This window comes from Heterodontus francisci, chromosome 19, assembly GCF_036365525.1.
Source record: "Heterodontus francisci isolate sHetFra1 chromosome 19, sHetFra1.hap1, whole genome shotgun sequence".
NCBI classification, from domain to species: domain Eukaryota; kingdom Metazoa; phylum Chordata; class Chondrichthyes; order Heterodontiformes; family Heterodontidae; genus Heterodontus; species Heterodontus francisci.
This window is the reverse complement of record NC_090389.1, coordinates 21,199,432-21,220,518: the sequence shown is the minus strand read 5'-3', so window position 1 is coordinate 21,220,518 and position 21,087 is coordinate 21,199,432. Positions and strand designations below refer to the sequence as shown.

Here is a 21,087-nt window from a genome sequence, read left to right as displayed (position 1 = left end):
TGATACTTTCTGGGGTAGACCCAGGGATCTGATACTTACTGGGGTAGACCCAGTAGGTCTCATACTTACTGGGGTAGACCCGGGGGTCTGTTACTTGCTGGGGTAAGCCCCAACGATCTGATACTTACTGGAGTAGACCCAGGGATCTGATACTTACTGGGTTAGGCCCAGGAATGTGTTACTTGCTTGGGTAGGCCCCAGGGATCTGATACTTACTGGATTAGACCCAGGGGTATGACAATTGCTGTGGTAGATCAAGGGGATCTGATACTTGTTAGGTCGGCCTGGGGTCCTCGTCCAACAGATGAAAAAATGCAACTGCTGAGCTACCTGAAGAAAACTCTTTTTAAAGTGTTATGAGTTACTCCCAAACCATGTGTACATCTTCACTCTGAGTGCTTGCACGGGCTCCTTCATGATTAATTTTCCAAGGCCCACCTCCACTGACCACTGAGTGCTGAACGTAGAGCTGAATAAAGGGCCCCTATGTCCAGCATTCTAACTGGGAACTGGCGGCAAACATGGCCACAGTCATGGTTCCCTCACTATCATAGGAGAGCCAACGCTGAAATTTTATCTTGAGATAGCCAACAAGGACACAACTTCACCTTTCCTCAGGCATGAAGGTTGATTGTACTTTCTGCATCTTTATTCTGGCTGACTCAGTACATACAAGAGATAAAACCTGAGCTCCTTTTATGAGTTTTATTGTGCTTCAATTTACGTAGACTGTCAAGCCAAGCGTGTTAATCTAAGTGTTCTAATCATTAAATAGCTGAATGAAGGTCAGTCCATTAGGAAACTAGACAGCACTCATCGATGGGGACAGCTTGCAAGTATATGGCCTACATCTTCTCATGGTCATATTGGCAACGGCAGAGTAAAAACCATAGGAATTGCTATACAAAGACAGACCACCATCCATCTAGGTGACTTTCTAGCATCCTGGTAGTCACATGATTCAATAATAATGCCGTTGTTGACTGATCGTAGTAATCAATCTCTATCAATTAATCTACAACAGACTCAGACATGAGGTGAGAAAAACCCCAGTGTTGGGGAGCTTTGGGAATCATAGGCCCAAAGTCATCTGTTTAGAACATAGAACATAGAACAGTACAGCACAGTACAGGCCCTTCGGCCCACGATGTTGTGCCGAACCTTTAACCTACTCTAAGATCAAACTACCTACCTACCCTTCATTCTACTATCATCCATGTACCTATCCAAGAGTCGCTTAAATGTCCCTAATGTATCTGCTTCTACTGCCACCGCTGGCAGCGCATTCCACGCACCCACCACTCTCTGTGTAAAGAACCTACCTCTGACATCTCCCCGAAACCTTCCTCCAATCACCTTAAAATTATGCCCCCTGGTGATAGCCCTTTCCGCCCTGGGAAAAAGTCTCTGGCTATCCACTCTATCTATGCCTCTCATCATCTTGTACCCCTCTATCAAGTCACCTCTCATCCTTCTTTGCTCCAATGGGAAAAGCCCTAGCACCCTCAATCTTACTTCATAAGACATGCCCTCCAGTCCAGGCAGCACCCTGGTAAATCTCCTCTGCACCCTCTCTAAAGCTTCCACATCCTTCCTATAATGAGGCGACCAGAACTGAACAAAATATTCCAAGTGTGGTCGAACCAGGGCCTTATAGAGCTGCAGCATAACCTCGCGGCTCTTAAACTCAATCCCCCTGTTAATGAAAGCCAACACACCATACGCCTTCTTAACAACCCCATCAACTTGGGTGGCAACTTTGAGCGATCTATGGACATGGACCCCAAGATCCCTCTGTTCCTCCACACTACCAAGAATCCTGTCTTTAAGCCTGTATTCTGTATTCAAATTCGACCTTCCAAAATGAATCACTTCACACTTTTCCAGGTTGAACTCCATCTGCCACTTCTCAGCCCAGCTCTGCATCCTGTCAATGTCCCGTTGCAACCTGCAACAACCTTCCACACTATCCACAACTCCAGCAATCTTCGTGTCATCAGCAAACTTGCTAACCCAGCCTTCCACTTCCTCATCCAAGTCATGTATAAAAATCACAAAGAGCAGAGGTCCCAGAACAGATCCCTGCAGATCCCAAGTGTGTTATACTTACCACATGTCAGGTCTCAAATTACTCATATACTGGAAAACAAAATATTATTTTCTGCAAGAAATTTATCTAATTGAATTTAAATGGATCAATACCAATTGCTTCCATCATCTCCCAAGGGAGCTAGTTCCATAGATTAACCACTGAAATAGTTTCCGCAGAGCAATTTTGAATTTATCCCCTTCAACTGCAGGCCATTTTCTCTGCTTCTACTGATCTGGACAAAGTGAAGAGCTTGACATGGTCTACATTATCTAGTCTCTTTGGAATCTTAAAGACAGCAATATCACCTCTGAAATTTCTCGCTTCCAGTCAGAAAAGCCCCTTTTATAGCAATTTACAGCAAATCTGATCATTCCACATGTGACACAATGCAGCGTCACCCACAGATAGCATGGAAGGTCAAAACCATGTGGCTGGACCTGCTGTATCTGTCACTAAACAGGTACTGGCCATGTCTCAAGCTTATTCTTGCCTCAATGTCCACTAGCTGGAGGTGACATCTAGGTTCCTCCGAGGAATTGTTTAAGCTGGGTGCCTTAAACTAAGATGGCAGCTCGGCGGTTTAAACATGTCTTTAAACAGGGGCAGAAGGGGCAAGTGTTGTATCTTAAAGAGCAGATTCTGCAAGGCGACCTATCACCTGATATCAAGAGAGGCAACGTTGGGCAGGTCTGGCAGCCAGGCCAGGTCAGTGGATGTCACAGGACTTCTTATTACATGCACAGTTCCATTCAGCTGAGTATTACATATTGCTAAAGCATTACAGATAGATTTCAAGAGAAAAGCTAACAAGCCAAAAACTTTGACAACGTTACGTTTTTACTGGACTTTCCCTACGATTCTGTTACTCTGCCTTTTTGTTTTGCTCGTTTCTTTTGGTTAATTGTTGCAGATTTTCAGCATTTCCAGGGTTTCTTTTCCATGTTTATTTGCAAAGTGCATTTTGAACAGTTTGAAATACAGAATGGTGTTGGCAAAAATCTTGATATCTGCTTCACACGTTCAGTTTGTTAGACCCCTCAGCCTCACATGCTGTTTGCAAGGTGAAACACTTAAAATTAAAAACCTAATGTATATACTGTCCATACATGAAGCAGAATTTCAGTCGGGTGAGTTCATTGAACAATTATAATCATTGCTCATCAGTGACTAGCTGCATCAGACAAAACAATTCAGTCCATTGCAGTGACAAGTACAGAAACCTGAAATGTCAATAAATCTAGCACTGTCTGAATACTTAAAATAATAAAGACTAGATAACATGAGGCTGAGTTATCACCCTCAGTTTTGCTCTCCTGAGGGTTTTGTTAGCCCGCCATTTCCAGGTCAGAGTCAGGTTAGTAAGAAATCCCTCACAGCTCTACAATTGTACTTCTCTCCCTTCCTCGCCTGAAAGAACTGATTCTTGCTGCGCCATGGGGCTGGATTTTCTCAAGGGCTTCAGAATTCCGAGGACAGCGAGTGGGCACCCGATGCTGCAGGCTCAATCAGACAGCCGGTAGCTCGGGAGCCTTGGCACTGATACCAGGAGAGGTGGGCCCTGCTGAGGCAGGTCGGGGTCTGCGAAGGCACCTCAACATGGAGGCACACTCGGAGGCATGGATTTAAATGTAAAGCTTTTAGGGGCAAAGCCGTTAGGACACTCAGAAAGAGGGAAAACCCCTCTGAGTGGATCGTTTGGGCCAAGGATACAGCCTTTCCGGTCTGCGGTCCCCTCTTTGGGGCTTGGAACCTCCAACTCCAATGGCCGCCCAGCCTGCTTCAGGGAGGTCACCTTCATTGTGGGGTCCACTCCACCAGCTGCAAAATGCCGGCGCTCCCGCAAATTCAGACCTCTCAGTCCACCAATACCTTGATTTTAAAATCCTAATCCTTGCTTTCAAATCCCTCCATGGCCTCACCCCTCCCTATCTTTTCAATCTCCTCCAGCCCCACAGCCCTCCGAGATATCTGTGCTCCTCCAATTCTGGCCTCTTGCGCATTCTCAATTTTTATTTCTCCACCATTGGCGGCTGCCTTCAGATGCCTAGGCCCTAAGCTCTGGGATTCCCTCTCGAAACCTACCCAACTCGCTACCTCCCCTCCTTTAAGACACTCCTTAAAGCGACCTATTTGATCAAGTTTCTGGTCACCCATCCTAATATCCCCTTACATGGTTTGGTGTCAACTTTTGTTTGATAATCACTGCAGTGAAATGCCTTGGGATGTTTTGCTACATTAAAGGCATTATACAAACTCAAATTATTGATGTAGAATGAACTAAACATCTTTTAAATTTCAGGCTCCATGACTGGCTCATTTTCTATTTGCTTTGAGATTGTGCTAATGCTCGATGTATTATTCTGCTGAAGTGGAGTCTAATTGTTAGTTAAGCAGAGGGCAAGATGAATTCAAAATTAATAATTGCTTGGTCGAGGAACTTCACAGATTGGAATGTGCTTGTCAGTTTCAGGCTGCAGGTTACTCTGGGGTAATAAGGTGTGGCATCTGGCATGTGACAGCCATGGAACAGATACATTGCACCAATTTGTTGGTTTCTGAAAATGCAGAAGAATTGATAGATTTGAGTGGTGTGCTGCAGGTCAAGTTGGAAATTTCGCACAGCCTAGTAAATATTTCCCCTAGCTGGGGAATCTAGAACATGGGGAATGGTCTCAGAATAGGGGTCACCCATTTTTAGGAATAAGATGCACAAAAACTTCTTCACTCAGAGGGTTGTGAATCTTTGGAATTCTATATCCCAGATCGCTGTGGATGATCAGTTGCTGATATTCAAGACAAAGATCGATAGATTTTTTGGTTGCAAAGGGAATTAAGGGATATGGGGATAGTGCAGGAAGGTGGAGTTGAGGTGGGAGATCAGCCATGATCTTACTGAATGGTGGAGCAAGCTTAAAGGACCTGTTTCAGATCCTATTTCATTTATATTTAAGTTGCATTTATATAGCAACTTTCAATGACTTCAGTATATTCCAAAGTACTTTACATATATATATAGTTATTGCTGTAATGTAATAAACGCAGCAGCCAATTTGCACACAGCGAGGTCCCACAAGCAGCAATAAGATCTGTTTTAGTGACATTGTTTGAGAGACAAATATTGGGCAGGACACTGGGGAAAACTCCCCTGCTCATCTTTGAAATAACAATAATGGGACCTTTTACATCCACAAGAGAGGGAAGACAGAGCCTTGGTTTAATGTCTCATGTGGGACAGCACCTCCACCAGTTTGGCACTCATTCAGTACTGCACTGGATTGTCAGCCTAAATTTTGTGATCAAGTCTCTGAAACAGGACTTAATCTCACAACCTCCTGTCTTAAAGACAAGAGCACTATCACTGGGCCACCACTAAACCAACAATTGAAATTCTAAGTGGGAAATAAAAGTTTCTAATGCCTGAGCGAGAGCACACGTATCACAGGCTGAAGTGGAATTGTGTGAAGCCTGATGAGCGGCATTGTCCGGCAGCTTTATGGACTATGTTAGAATGATGAGATGCAGCTGCAACAGACCTTGGGATTATGGCATCAATGCAGATGGCTGGTTCAAAGGTTGGCAACTTGCATCATGTTGCTCCAGTTACATTTTTAAAGTAAAAGCAGAATGTTAATGGCATTACTCAGAGCAGAATGTGGAACTTGTTACCACAGAGAGTGAGTTGAATAGTATAGATGCATTTAAGCGGAAGCTTAATAAGTACTTGAGGGAGAAATGAATAGAAGGATTTGTTGATAAGGTGAGATGAAGTAAAGATGGATGAGGCTTGAGGGACCATAGGAAACATGTAAAATCTATGTAATTCTATGTGCTTGTGTCAGCAGTCTGAAAGAGCTATTCACTTAATTCGCAAGCCCTTTCCCCTGAGCTTCCAAATTCTTCTTTTTTCAAATATTTATCCTCTTTCTTTTGAAATAGATTCTGCTTCCACCATTGTCTCTGGTAGCACCATGTCCTCTACATAAAATCATTTCTTCTCATTTTTACCTTTTCTCTTTTGGTGATGATCTTATATTTATGCCCTCTCGCTATCAACTCATTGACCAGTGGAAATTATACTTGTTATTAAAGCATTGAACAGCACTATCAGATCGCCACTTAACCTTCTTGGTTCCAGTGAGAGAAGCCCATTTCTCTGACATCTCCTCATAGCTGGTATCATCTCAGAGAATCTCTTCTGCGCCCTCTCCACGGCCTTGACATCCTTCCGAAAGTAAGGTGCCCAACACAGGATACAATATAAACAGAAATTGCTGGAAAAACTCAACCGGTCTGGCAGCATCTGTGGAGAGAGAAGCAGAGTTAATGTTTCAGGTCAGTGACCTTTCATCAGGACTGGCAAAGGTTAGAAATGTGATAGGTTTTAAACAAGTAAAGTTGGAGTGGGGCCCAACAGGCCTCTGCCTCCATAAACTTGAGGTCATCCAAAACTCTGCTGCCCATATTGTTACAACCGAGGTGGGAGGAGTGCCTACCTGACAACTGAATGACTTGCTGGGCCAGTTTAGAGATCAATTAAAGGGCAACCATATTGCTGTGGGTCTGGAGTCACATAAAGGACAGATTTCCTTTCTCAAAAGACACTAAAGAATCCTGATGGGATTTTGCTATAATCCGGTAATTACTAACTTTTTAATTGCAGATTCATTTAATTAACTGAATTTAATTCCCCAGGTGTCATAAAGCATTTGAACTCATGTCTCTGCATTACTAGTCCAGTAGCATAATCACTATGCTACCATTCATTGCTAACGCACCTAAGGCACAAAGAAAGAGTGCAAAAGGGCAATGGCTGTGAACAAGGCTTCAAATGATACCTCCCAGAGGGTGTGGGAGTGCCCAATTTAGTTGTACTGTGTTTGATTTAGGACACCTTCAGAAGAAATGTCCCAAATGTTAACTGTGCACTCACCTCTAACTTGCTCTGATAGAAGTACACTTCTTCCTCATTTTCAGTCAAGCTCAAAGGACTGCGTTGACTTGGTCGGTGATCTCCCTCCATTGAACTATGGCCTGTACTTTTACTGAAAGGTGTCACTCAGCCTGAAATAACTCTACCCTCCTTTGGTGCACCTTTTGCAACAGGACCAGCATGCTTCAGCATTACAAGGAGCAGGCGTTCCCATATATCACTGCTGTACCATTGCAAACATCTCTGTTACCAAAGCAACTTGCCCTTTCAAAGCAAGCAACAGCCCTTTTAAGGAATGCTGACCTCTCAGCTGTTGCCCAATCAAGTGTGCTACCAGCCCAAGACCTCTAAACCAGCTTTTCCTGTACCTGCAGCCCATTTGAAATCATAGGGCATTTCTATAATGCCTTTCACGTCCTCAGGATGTCCTAAAGCACTTCATAGCAAATGAAGTACTTTGGAAGTGCTGTCACTCTTGTCATGTAGGAAACATGGCAAATAATTTGCACACAGCAGGGTTCTACAAACAGCAATGTGATAATGACCAAATCACCCCTTCTTAGTGATGTTATTTGAGGTCAGAACACCAGGGAGAACATCCCTGCTCTCATCAATACAGTGCCATGGGATCTTTTATGCTCAGCTGAGAGAGCAGACAGATCCTCAGTTTAACTTCTCATCTGAAAGATGGCACCTCTGACAATGCAGCACTGCCTCAGTACTGCACTGTCAGACTATATTTTGTGCTGAAGTCTTTGGAGAAGGCCTGAACCCATAACCTTCTGACTCTGCTACCAACTGAGCCACAGGTAGCACTTGAGCTATGGTTACAGGCCTATGTAATTCGCCAACAAAACTCCATTTCTGGAATGCAAAATCGGGAATTGGCTTTCTGTTATATTATGCAACGATTACAGAAAGGCCGGTTGCTATACAAACCTCTTCACACCTCAATGTCAAAAATAATCCAACACTGTACTGCAGCCAAAATGCTATTTGTCAACTATAAACCCTTTCAGTTTAATCAACCAAATGATGTATAAATATTTATTTAGTGCATTCAGCCCATCGCTAACACCAGTGAAGTAACATCACTCTTGGCATAATTACTACTTGTCAGAATGACAGGAAGGATCCTGTTTCTGCTCAGCTCGTTTTTCTTTTCTTTGTAAGTAAAATGTACTTTCTTTATGATGATGATTTACTGCTTGGGTGAGGGATGTCAATGCTGGAGAATGGAATACTTTCCGCATGTCGTGATCCAAGGTTCTGTGCAACTTGAAGCATCACCTTCTACTTGCCCACATTAAGGGCAAAATTCACTCCAAATTTGGGTTTGGAGTAAGGTTAAGTTCCCTTTGACCAGCCCCAACAATGTGCCTTCATGCAACATCAGAATAGTGAAAACCTACTGCACCCAGCATTTCCATTATTGACACCAATGTGGCTTCTGTGGTATCTGCAATCTTTTTTGATACTCAGAGAGTCATTCACAGTCCTCCTCATTACTTAGTTTGATTCTTTTCTTCAAACTGAACCGCATCTTTCTACATGCTGATGACACTGCCTGATGGCCCCTCTCAACTACTGGCACCTGTGTTTATACATGAGTTGCCCTTGAATTGGGCACTTTGCAAACACCTCACATTTTTATTTCTTTGTTGTTGAGATTTGGGTGCCACTGGCAAAGTAGGATCACTCATTGCCTGTTGAGAAGGTGGTGGTGGACCTTCTTCTTGAACCAATGTAGTCCTTGTGGGTGATGGTGCTCCCACAATAATATGAGGTGAGAACTTCCAGGATATTGTCACACCTAAGCAAGCTGAACTTATTACCTACAAAATGAACTTATGAAGTAAACCCAAAATGGACACTTTTCCTGTAAACAAAATGGAGTAACAGGTCAGGTGACCCCCTCCTTTCCCACAAATACACACAGAATTACAAGAACCCTGAGCTAACCTTCATGCCTGGGCATGTCTTGGAGAAGTCATTAAAATGAAAATCACCTAGTCTGTGAAAATGGCTGCTTCTCTCCAATTGATTGGGTTAACACCAAACTCAAAATCCAAAGCATGGGCTTGAAAAGTCATACTTCATCAAGGTGAGATGAGGATAAATGACACCCAGACTCCATTGTTTAACACTGGCCTCACCATCAGAAAGCATTTATGAGGACAATGGGAAGAGAAACTATGGTCACATGACAGAAACTAGGCTTCTGATAAAGCTTTAATAAAGGTATATTCTGGGCAGGCAAAGGAGATCCACCTATGCCATCAAAGATGAGGGACCCTGCCTAAAATTATCAGCTTTGAACTACATGTAGGCAGCGACTGGAGTTGGCCTTGAACTCCCTACCTGAGAAATCATACCTGGACTTCACCATTGACCTTTGACTGGAATATAACAAGAACTGTCCATAGCAGTGCATCTGTCTTTCTGAACCTCCCAACTCTTTCTTCAGTGAACAAGGGAAAAGATTACAGGCCTTCACCATTTCAAGTCTTCACCCCAGGGAAAAGCAAGTTTAACAAAGAACTTTTTAAAATCATCAAACAAACACATGTTACCTTTATAATCACTACCTTTTCTTGAGTGTGTGTGTATCTGTATAACTGTGAGAGTGGGTGTTGTAGCGTATGTTTTGGGTGTTGTATAATAAACATTTATCTTTCTTTTAAACTTACGAGAAAACCTGTCATTTGTCTGCTCTTAACCATTAAAGCACCAGAGGTTAAAAAACACCATTTAAAAAAAAACGCTGTCTTTGGTCAGTTGAGAGGTGAAAAAGGGGGAACTATCAGCTCTCAGCTGTCCATTACAATATGGGCAATGAGGCAATGGCTGTGCATGTGCAAGTTAGGATGTTGTGTGCAACCTGGAGGGGAAATTTGGAGGTGATGTTTCCCACGACATTGCTGCACTATCCTTCTCACAAGTGTGGGAGGTGCTGTCATAGTAATTTTGGTGAGTTGCTCCAGTACATCCTGTGATTGTACCCAGTTCAAACATCAAGTGCCACTCCAGAGACTTGAGCATATCATCTTGGCTGGCATTTCAATGCAGTTAATGAGGGAGTTTCTGAAGTTGTACTGTATTGTTGGAGGTGTCTTCTTTCTGATGAGACCCCGGGCAGGATTTTGCCCTTTGGGTTGGGACACCCACACAGGGTCAAATGGGGGTCACAACCCTGCACTGTGTGGGGAACAGTCACCCGGCAGTGATTTTCCCCAAATTTTCCAATTAGTGGCCAGAGGGCAGGCTTGCCATCCAATTAAGGATAGCGAGTGGGCTTTCAAAGCTGGTGGGCCAATAAGAGGCCCTCCAGCACTGAAGGAGCTGCCGCCTACAGTTCAGGGGAGAGACAGAGAGAGAGAGAGAGAGAGAGAGAGAGGGTGCCTCCATTTTCAGACATCCTCTCTCCAACTTTTTAAACTTTTAAATTTAAAGGTGTCTTCAGCAGCCAGGCCATGGTTGTGGAGGGGGCAGGAAGGGAGAGCCTCAAAGCCTGCCTGGAGTGCTGGACTAGACCCCAATACCTCAGGGGGCCCGGAGGCCAACTGGAAATTTACATAACCTCTGACAATAGGCCTTTAAAGGTCATTAATTAGCTACCTGTCACTTTGAAGAAGAGCAGGGGAGTACTGCCCAGGGTTCTAGCCATTATTTGTCCCACAGCCAACACTACTGAAGCAGATTATTTTTTTTTTTTATTTTTATTTAGAGCTACAGCACTGAAACAGGCCCTTCGGCCCACCGAGTCTGTGCCGACCAACAACCACCCATTTATACTAACCCTACAGTAATCCCATATTCCCCATCACCTCCCTACACTAGGGGCAATTCACAACGGCCAATTTACCTATCACCTGCAAGTCTTTGGATGTGGGAGGAAACCGGAGCGCCCGTCGAAAACCCACGCAGACACAGGGAGAACTTGCAAACTCCGTACAGGCGGGACCCAGAATCGAACCCGGGTCCCTGGAGCTGTGAGGCTGCGGTGCTAACCACTGGTCGTGTATCTCATTGCTGTCTGTGGGATCTTGCTGTGTGCAAATTGGCTGCTGCGTTTCCCACATTACAGCAGTGACTATATTTGAAAAGTACTTCATTGGCTGTGAAACATTTTGGGACATCCTGAGGTCATGAAAGGCATGATAGAAACACAGCTTTCTTCTTCCTTTACAATAACCTGCAGGACCTCATCATGGATGCAGGCTTTTCGCAATCTCCAACTTTATCAATGAATACTCAAATTTGCACCACTTGCAGGCAGATTGGCCCACTGCAACCAATTTAAAATTGGCTATGGGATGGTTAACAACAACAGCTTGCATTTACATAGCACTTTTAATGTAATAAACTGTCCCAAGGTGTTTCACAGGAGTGATCATCAAACAAAATTTTATCACCAAGGACTGGTGACCAAAACACCAGGAGTGGCTTCAAGAAGAGAGAGCTGGAAAGGTTTCAGGAGGGAATTCCAGGCCTTAGGGCCCAGATTGCTGAAAGCACAGTCACCACTGCTGGGATGAAGGAAGTGAGGAATGCACTCATATATACTCATGTCGAAAGAATAGCCCCTTTGGGCGAGTAACACCTATGGAACCAAACTTGAACTAGGGTCAGCGGCTTTGGGAAAGGAGTAAAGAAAAATGTTTTGAAAATCAAAATGTGATTTAAAAAGCTCTTAACATGGCCTGGAATTCATTCCCAGCTAACACAGGGAGTGATATAGAAGTATTTTTGTCTCCCTTTTCAGCAGCTTTCCTCAGTTCTCAGCAAAAAACCAGACAGAGGAAATCTGCACAAACTCCCCCACCCTGTCGTTGCACAGAACTACCAGTCAAACTGTCGGGGAAAATATTAAAGAGAGGTCTTGGAGACTGAATGAAAGATTAAACACCGGATTTTCACTGATTGTTTATGGAAACTGTCTTGGAACAAGGGAGAAACAGTTAATTGCTTCCTCTCCTTTTTTCCTTTTTCTTCCACACTCCCTCCTTCCTTCCCCTTTGAATTCTCTATCTCATTCTTTAATGTTTTTCCCATACATCTCTTTCTTTCCCTTCCTCTATCCCTCCTGCTTCTTTCCTCCCTCCTGTTCTTCCCTCCTTCTTCTTCCTCTCTCCCTCTTTATTCTCTTCCTCTCTCCATCCATACTATTTCTCTCCCTCCTCTTCGTCCCTCCCTTGGAAAAATGAAGCGCTGAAACCTTCGATATTCCGGGCGAGACTTGCGGTGGCTCGTTGCGTCCCCTATCGGGCAGTGGCCGCCCAGCCGTGTCCGCTCCTCAACCAAACCCAAAACTGGTATAAATACTTAGGAACTGGAAGCTCATCGGGTCAGTCCGTTGAAGCTTGCCGCTTGTGTTGCAGTTATCACAAACAAGAACAAAACCACAACAAAAACAAACCCCGCCAACAATAAAAAAAATAAAATTCCCATACATCGGATGTGAAGATGTGGGAAATCCCTGATGGCAGACTTTTTGCAAATCGCAAACTTCCAAATCATTGGCTGTGAAGAGACAAGTTCAAGATATTGCGCCGTTCGTTCAAACATCAAGGTAACAGGTAACTCTTAAAATGTGTCCAGTTTTTATAAATTCATAATTGTCCCAGGATATGGTGAGTGGTTAATTATTTTTGTGAAATCTAAAGTATTTAATCACTTGCAAGAATTTTTAGACATTAATTAAATTTAGACATTTATCTAATCTGCGCTGCTCTGAAATTTACAGAATTGCTAGTCGATTGTGTTAAAGTTTAGTTCAGATCGGTGGAAAGACATTGTGAAAGAAACAGATAAAACGATTCGCCCCGTGTCACTTCAAGTATTTAAGGGTGTGATATGTTTCGAAATTTGCTTTGAATGGTACACGATTGAGTTATTTTAATTGTGTCCTTGTTGTAAAGGGTGGTGGAAGCAGATTTAATGTTAACTCGCAAAAAGTAATTTCAAAAGGAAAAAAAGTACAAGGGCTTTGGGGACAGAATGAGCTGAATGAGACTAATTGTTGCAAGAGCAGACACGGGCTCCATGGTCCATCTGTGCTGTCTGATTCTGGGATTTACAATGTAAATTTTACATGGTGTGTTATATCTTCCTTTTGCTCCCAGGACACGTGTTGGCTGAAACTGACGAGGCGGTAGATGAAATCGACATATCCACAAGTATCCAGTGTGGGAGTTCACAACCTGTTGGTGCCGTGACACTTTTGGGAGCTGAGGATAGGGGAAGAGAACCTGGAGTAACTGGTGAATTGGGACAACCTGGGAGAAAGTTAACAACCCAACCCACAAACTGGGCAGACTGATAGAGAGACGAGAGAGAGAGAGAGAGAGAGAAAAGTGAACTAAACTGCATGAGTGGGGGGGAAAAAGTAAGTTATGAACTAAAGTTATTGGAGGTATTGAAGGGGGGAAATAGAAAAGAATAAAAGAGTAAGCGCCGGTGCCGACTCACAAATAAATGGAATGGATCCGCACTGCAAACAAATGGGAGCCGGGCTGCAAAATCTCTCATCCAACGGCTCAGCCGGCCTGCTGGAGAACGTCACCTTGCTTTGCAATGGGTCAACAAAGCTTATAGTGAGGAACGAGCTTGTGGCTAAGGTGGAGGTGGCCGTGCTGACCCTGATCCTGATCATGGCCTTGACCGGTAACATCGGTGTCCTGCTGGCTATTCACTCCAACCGGCACAAGCCCTCCAGGATGTACTTCTTCGTCAAGCACCTGAGCATCGCCGACCTGGTGGTGGCTATCTTCCAGGTCCTCCCGCAGCTTATCTGGGAGATCACCTTCAGGTTCTACGCGCCGGATTTCCTCTGCAGGATTGTCAAGTACCTGCAGGTGGTCGGCATGTTCGCCTCCACCTACTTGCTGATTGTCATGTCCATTGACCGCTGCATGACTATCTGCCAACCCTTGAAGTCCCTCCACCAGCGCTCCAACCGAGCCTATGTCATCGCCTCCTGGGTCATCAGCCTCTTGTTCAGCCTCCCGCAAGTCTTCATTTTCTACCTCAAGCAAGTGAGTCCCGGGGTTTACGACTGCTGGGGAGACTTCGTCCTGCCTTGGGGAGCCAAGGCGTACATCACCTGGATCACCCTGTCCGTCTATGTCATCCCGGTCATCATGCTGATCATTTGCTACTCGCTGATCAGTTTCAAGATCTGGCAGAACGTGAAACTAAAGACCCAGAAGCAAGCTAAGGCGTCCAAAGGAGGAGTGATGTTGTCCAGGATCAGCAGCGTGAAAATCATCTCCCGGGCCAAAATCAGGACCGTCAAGATGACCTTTGTCATCGTGGTGGCTTATGTGGTGTGTTGGACACCGTTTTTCATCGTGCAGATGTGGAAGGTATGGGACGACCATGCTCCTCAAGAAAGTAAGTCCTCCTTTTCATCAATGGGCTGATTTAATAGTTACATCTTACCAGTTACTGCCCTAACGATTCTGCTAACAGCTTTGCTTACACCCGGGTGGGGAGGCAAAACAAAGTCAGTAATTACATTTCAACTAAAACTAAAACAAAATACTGCGGGTGTTGGAAATTTGAAATAAAAACTGAAAGTGCTGGAAATGCTCAGCAGCATATGTGGAGAAAAGAACAGAGTTAACATTTCAGGTCATTAGGAAAGGTCTCAGACCTGAAATGTTAACTCTATTTCTCTCTCCACAGATGCGACCTGGCCTGCTGAGTATTTCCAGTATTTTCTGTTTTTATTACATTTAAACTGTATGTTATACTTATTAAATAAGTCAGTCACACTTATAAGCCTGATAGACTCTTGTCAGAACATTCATGAATAACTTGAGGACCCTTAAAAGGATGTATTCTATCCAGATGCTAGTTATACCAATAGTCTCACAGGAGTTATCTTAAATGAATAGTTTTATATGTGTAATACTAATATTTTATGTTGGTTACATCAGCTATTAGTAGTTATATTACAGTGATAGTTTTGTGTTGTTACGACCAAGGTGGGAGGAGTGCACTGTTTATTCTAGTCCCACTTCTCCACGGGTCACAACATATATTTAAATTTTCCCACTTACCGATACAGTAAATCATAGACTCTATTTTTATCCCAGAATAAAACACCCCAACCAGGTTTCTTTAATTCCCAACAAAATTGTCAGTTTATTATAAAACAAGTCTTAACCAGTAATGAAGTAAAGCATAAACACACAGATTGAAATTTTAAAGCTCCTTTTTTACCTTAGCCCCCTCACATTCACACACACAGGTTAATCAGAAAATTAAAGGGATTTTTGTTTTTAGATCTCTATTATAGACAAAAAAAACACGGGCTGAATATTTGCTCATTCTTGAAGAAACAGCAGATGAGATATGTTGTGTTCCAAAACTGGCATACAATCTGGCCTCTGAGTACACGTAGATGGGTCACTGGGATCTTTTAGAACAGTTCTTTTCAGGCAGTGTTAAGAATTAATTTAGCAGGCTTTTCTTCAAAGACAGGAGATGAGATGAATTGACACAGTGGACTTCTCAGGGTCTTTTAGAGAGGTGCTGGAAAGCTGAGCTGGGTTGTAACCTTCTCTCCTTCCTTGGGAATTCTCTTCTCTCCTTGGATGTTCTCTCCCTTTTTATACAGTTCAACCCCAATTCAAAACAATTCAAAAGCGAAACCGACAACAGAAGGTCAACCTTTTGACCTCCATCAATCTTGACCTGTCACTTCTTTGTAAACAACTTCTCCGGGTGTCCAATGTTCTCTGTTGTTCATTGAGCTGGAAGTCAGGTTGTTTTCCTCACAAGACCTCTCAGTGCCCCTTTTAGAAAACATTTCCAGGGATTGTTTTTCAAAGACAAGTGACCTTTACATGACCCGCTTTGAAAATCCCAAAATTTAACATTTCTTCAATCCTTCAAAAATGAATCCTCAAAAAATATATTTAACAAAACACAGAGGCACTTTCGTAACAATATCAAATGTATTAATATTGCCATATTGATACTCTATTAGTTATTCTGACAGATGTATATTAGCTCTACTGACAGTTGTATTAGTTATATTATACTGATAGCCTAATATTAGTTAAATTATTGCAAATTGACATTGGGATATGAAGATTAAGGAGTTGAACACATGGCTGAAAGCGTGGGGAAAAGGGTTCCATTTCATGGGACACAGGCACCAATTTTGGGACAGGAAGGTATTGTACCAATTAGACAGGCTCTACCTGAGCTGGCCTGGGACCTGAGAAGAGAGTAGAGTAACAGTCAGAAATTGTGCACTACAGGTAAAGGCAAAATTAACAGATGTAATGTAATTAACCCAGGAGGGAGAATTCAAAAAAAATGTGAGTAAAACAGTAGAACAAAAGGACAGGTTAGGGTGTGTGGCCCAAATAAGCATTCTTTATGCAAACATATGGTGCAAATTTAACTTGGAGGGCATGACATGGTAGCCATTACTGAGACATGCCTGCAAGGCAGTCAGGGCTGGCAACTAAATATACCAGGTCATCAGGTCTACTGGAAAGAAAGGGAAAATGATAGAGTGGGATGAGTACTATTAGTGATTAAGGATGAAATAACTTCAGTGATAAGTGAGGATATAATGAGAGGTAAGCAGGCAGTGGAGACTTTATGGGTAGAATTAAGAAATAGAAAAGAATTTAAGACTGTAGTGGCAGTTATGTACAGGTCCCTTGGTAGCTGCTTTAAAGTGGTAGATTGTATAAATGCAGGGATTAAACAAGCATGTAGCAAAGGCAGAATAGTATTAATGGGTGATATTAACTTTCATATAGAATGCAATGAGCAGACTCCTACATTTCAGAAAGGTAGTGAATTTCTTGAGTGTTTCCAGGATAGTTTTATGCAACAATATGTCCTAGAACCAACAAGGGGGCAGGCCATTTAGATTTAGTAATGAGTAATGATTAATGAGCCAGAGTTATTTAACAGCCTAAACTTGTATGAACATTTATCTAATAGCAATCACAATATGATCAAGTTCAACATAATGTTTGAAAGGGAGAAACATGAAACAGTTACTAAGATTCTAGAATAAAAACAAGAAATGCTGGAACCACTCAGCAGGTCTGGCAGCATCTGTGGAAAGAAAAGCAGAGTTAACGTTTCGGGTCAGTGACCCTTCTTTGGAAAACTGACTTCGGTCACTGACCCAAAACGTTAACTCTGCTTCTCTTTCCACAGATGCTGCCAGACCTGCTGAGTGGTTCCAGCATTTCTTGCTTTTATTTCAGATTTCCAGCATCCGCAGTATTTTGCTTTTATACTAAGATTCTAGATTTAGGTAAGGCTTGCTCTGTTCCAGAAAGCCAGTTAGCGAAGGATGATACTGGAGCCCATCTTTACTCAGTCTTACATTTATTTACAGAGTGAAAGATCACAAGTATATATCTCCTAACCCAACACCACCCCCCCTCCGCCCCATCCCCCACACACATAGTTTCACTGTCTCTTTATATGTGCTCAAGTGAAACCCCAGTTAATACCCTCCACATGCATAGAATTAAATGCAATTAATTGTCAATTAACAGATTCCCTGCTTTCTCTTTAAATAAAGGTTAGAGGTAATATGCAGAACAATATTTCAAAACAAATCAAAAAACTTCCATATTATATACAAAGTATTACCTTGCGAGGCACCCTTCCTCTAGGACTCCTAACAATTCCTTTGTGCATGCATTTCTTTTTGTAAAGCAATCAGACAGTTGATGACTTGCATCCACCATTTAATTTTAGAGATCTCCTTTCTCTCCAGCATTTGTTTCAAGCCAGCAAGGTAAATCCGTAACCTTTTCTCACTCATGCTTTTTATAGAGTGTATGTTATCTACAAGGAACAATTATCTACATAGCATTCAATAGGCATACTATCTTCAGTATGCCTCCTGAGTTCAATCTCACTTAAAATATTTGACAAATAGAAACCCATATCCACTTCCTCCACAGCAGTCAGTGTTTCAGCAGCCGGAGTACTTTTAACAACCTTTTTTATTTTCTTAGCTTCCTAAGCTAAAGGAAAATATTTCCCATTTTCACCCATCAGAAATCTTATGAAACCAGATGCATTCAAATACCCATCAGGAAGATTAGCATGTGAAGCATCACTAAAAATGTTCTTTGGGCACCTAAGGATGGGAACTTAAGTATGCATTTCTCCAGATTTAATTTGTTCAATGTTTTATTTGCCCTTAAAATATTATCGACTTTAGGGCGTTTCATTGTAGTAATTAACTCCAGCACATCAAAACTAGCATCTGGTATGATCTGAGTGCTCAATCAGTTCAACTAATGAATCAAACTTTGCAATTGCTCTGTCTCTTCTTTATATATCACATCACCTTTCTGTGATGACCTGGCATGATTAACCAGGATGGGAATAACACTCTCTAAATAACGTTATTGATTTAAAGTTATTCCAGACCTATTCTGCTTAATATCTAATCCAATATATTTAAAAGCGCCCAAGCCTGACTCCCAATATTAAATTCTATTCTAACATTATTAATAATTCATTTCTCAAATTCTGCAGTATCACCCCATAAGAAATCATCAACATGCATCATGATGATGCCTGAAACTTTTCCTTTATGATACAAGTAAAACATTGCAGAATTTGCTTTTTGTTGAACACAACCCATTTTCAGCAAAACAGAACTCACTGAAAAATACCACACCCTGGAGTCATCATTCAGGCCATAGATGCATTTGTTTAGTTTCCATAGTTTCCCTCCTGCATCTGCTGCCTCATTGGGTGATTTCAGAAACATTTCTTTCTGAAAAGTAATGCCCTGCAGAAATGCAATGTTTTTGTCAATTGATTTACACTCCCATGAATATGAGGCCAAGAGAGCTAAAAAGATCTTCAAGATTATTTTTCCACTGTAGGAGAGTCCACTCAAACATCTGCATCACACGTTGCTGTTCAAAGCCCCTAGTAACTAGCCTTGCTTTATCTTGTAAGTCCCATCTGCAAGGCTGCAAGGACTTATTCAGTAAAAATCCATCTATATGACAAGGCTGGCTGTGGCTGTCTCTTATCTAGTAACTCAGAATAAACTCCAAATTCTCTCCAACTATTTAATTCCTTTTGTTTTGCCTCTCTTATTAGTTTATCCTCAATTTTATTGGCAGCTACCAAAATTTCAGTCATGAAAACTTTTGCTTCTAGTTCTGTTCCAAGACTGTTCTGGAGCCCTCATTTCATTGTGTAATCCATTCAAGCTACGGCCTCTACTTGCACTTTGATATCTGTAGGGATTACTAAAGTGAGATCTCCCTCTCGCTCTAACGGAGGCTCTTTCCCCAGTATATGATCATTTTCTGATGCAAGAGTCACTTCCAGACTCACTATTAGAACTTGCACTGCACTTTCTGATTCTCCACTCTTTCACCTCATTCTGCCAGTCCCTGGACTCCACTTCCTGGCCATCATCCTGAACATTCAACCAATATTTAAACTTGCCAGTAGCTTTCCTGTACGTCCCACAAGTGTTGCATCCTTCCATTCATTAGACCCTTCTGGAATATATGTCACCCAAGTATCCACTCTGGGCAATTGGTCTCTGGATGCGAAAGCTCTGTCCTGTGTGTCATGGTCACTCACATTACTTCTATCCAGCCCTATATCTATCCCATTCTGTTCCTCAGGACCTTAGTCGCAAAACCCATGAGCACTTGAGGTACAAGGTGCCCTGTTTACTTCTATCAGTTGCCTAGAGTCTGAGATTTTTTAATTAATCCAGATTAATTATCAGGAATGAACTGCAACATTTTGACTCCCTTGTTTGATAACTACTGTCTTACCATCATGACCTATTACCTTACCAGGGCCCTTCCATTCCCTGTAGCCCCTTTTTTTAGAACACACCAAATCACCTGAATTAAATTCTGTCTCTTATACGATACCTCAGAGCTCTTCGAATTTGAGACCTGAGCCTTGATGAAAGCCCATCTTCCTGCAAGTAAAACATACAAATGTGCAGAAAAAAATAGAACTATCTATAGCAGGAGGACTGTCGAACTGCACAGGATTTCACCCATAGACTAACTGATAGGGACTATACTCTCCAGTGAAGCAAATTCTTTGCATGAACTGCCCATGCCAGGGCAGTTGTCAGCTTGCAGTCTGGTTAATCAGCTAAGATTTTATGCAGCATTTCATTGAACATGGCATCATTCCTGTCACAGAGTCCATTGCTGAAAGAGCTTTCAACTGCAGTATTCATCACCATAATGTTCATGTTTTCACACATGTCTATGACCTTGTCGTTGGCAGGTTCCACTCCATTATCAGTCAGAAACTTAGCTCGTGCCCTGTCTGGTCTCCAGAATTTTGTCTGTAATCATCCTTTTGTCCTTTCTCTGTAAGTCTGGTTGTCAGGTCTATAAAATGTTAAATTAAAATATTTCTGTCTTTGTCCTATATCTTTATATCCATGGCAAGTACCTCATTAAACTCACGTGCCAATGGAAGACTTACAATAGGACATGGCGGCATCCTTTGATACTTTTTACAGATTTCACACTCTTACTAATCTCTTCTATTAGCCTCATAAATTCGTTATCAACTGCACCTGTATCCTTTAGCAAGGCTTTTAGTCTTTGACAAGTAGGATGAGCAAATTGTCTGCGTAACTTTAAGACATTCGCTTTCTTTCTCTCTGATTTTTATGACTTGATGCCATTAATACTTGTCTAACACTCTGATGAGAAACATCAGGTTTCAGTAAGGGGATACAATAATGTGCTAATTGGGCAAACTGCAGATCCACTGATTACCAAAATAATTGCCTTATCATGTTCCATGTCAAGTTTCATTTGTGCCTTTTTCAAAGAAGGTTTATTCAACAGCAAAGATATCTTACCAGGGACTACATCAGTACTGATTGCTTCCTCCAGCTATTTTACTTGGAATTACAACTTTTTAAAAATTCATTCATGGGATGTGGGCATCGCTGGCCAGGCCAATATTTATTGCCCATCCCTAACTGCCCTTGAGAAGGTAGTGATGAGCTGCCTTCTTGAACCGCTGAAGTCCATGTGGGGTAGGTATA

At 42.4% G+C, this 21,087-nt stretch overlaps 1 protein-coding gene across 3 annotated transcripts in view; it reads left to right on the top strand.

Annotated features, from left to right (window-relative positions):
• Positions 1-12,343: 12,343 nt before the first annotated feature.
• oxtra (oxytocin receptor a) overlaps positions 12,344-21,087 on the top strand; it is a 42,998-nt gene continuing 34,254 nt past the window's right edge. The window contains exons 1-2 of one of the 3 annotated variants that reach the window (XM_068051443.1): positions 12,344-12,594; positions 13,148-14,417. In XM_068051443.1, coding sequence (XP_067907544.1) covers positions 13,505-14,417 — 913 coding nt within the window. In that variant the 5' untranslated portion in view covers positions 12,344-12,594; positions 13,148-13,504. Of the gene's footprint in view, positions 12,602-12,621; positions 12,656-13,147; positions 14,418-21,087 lie in introns of those variants that run through there. The other 2 variants (XM_068051444.1, XM_068051445.1) reach the window with 2 other exon arrangements.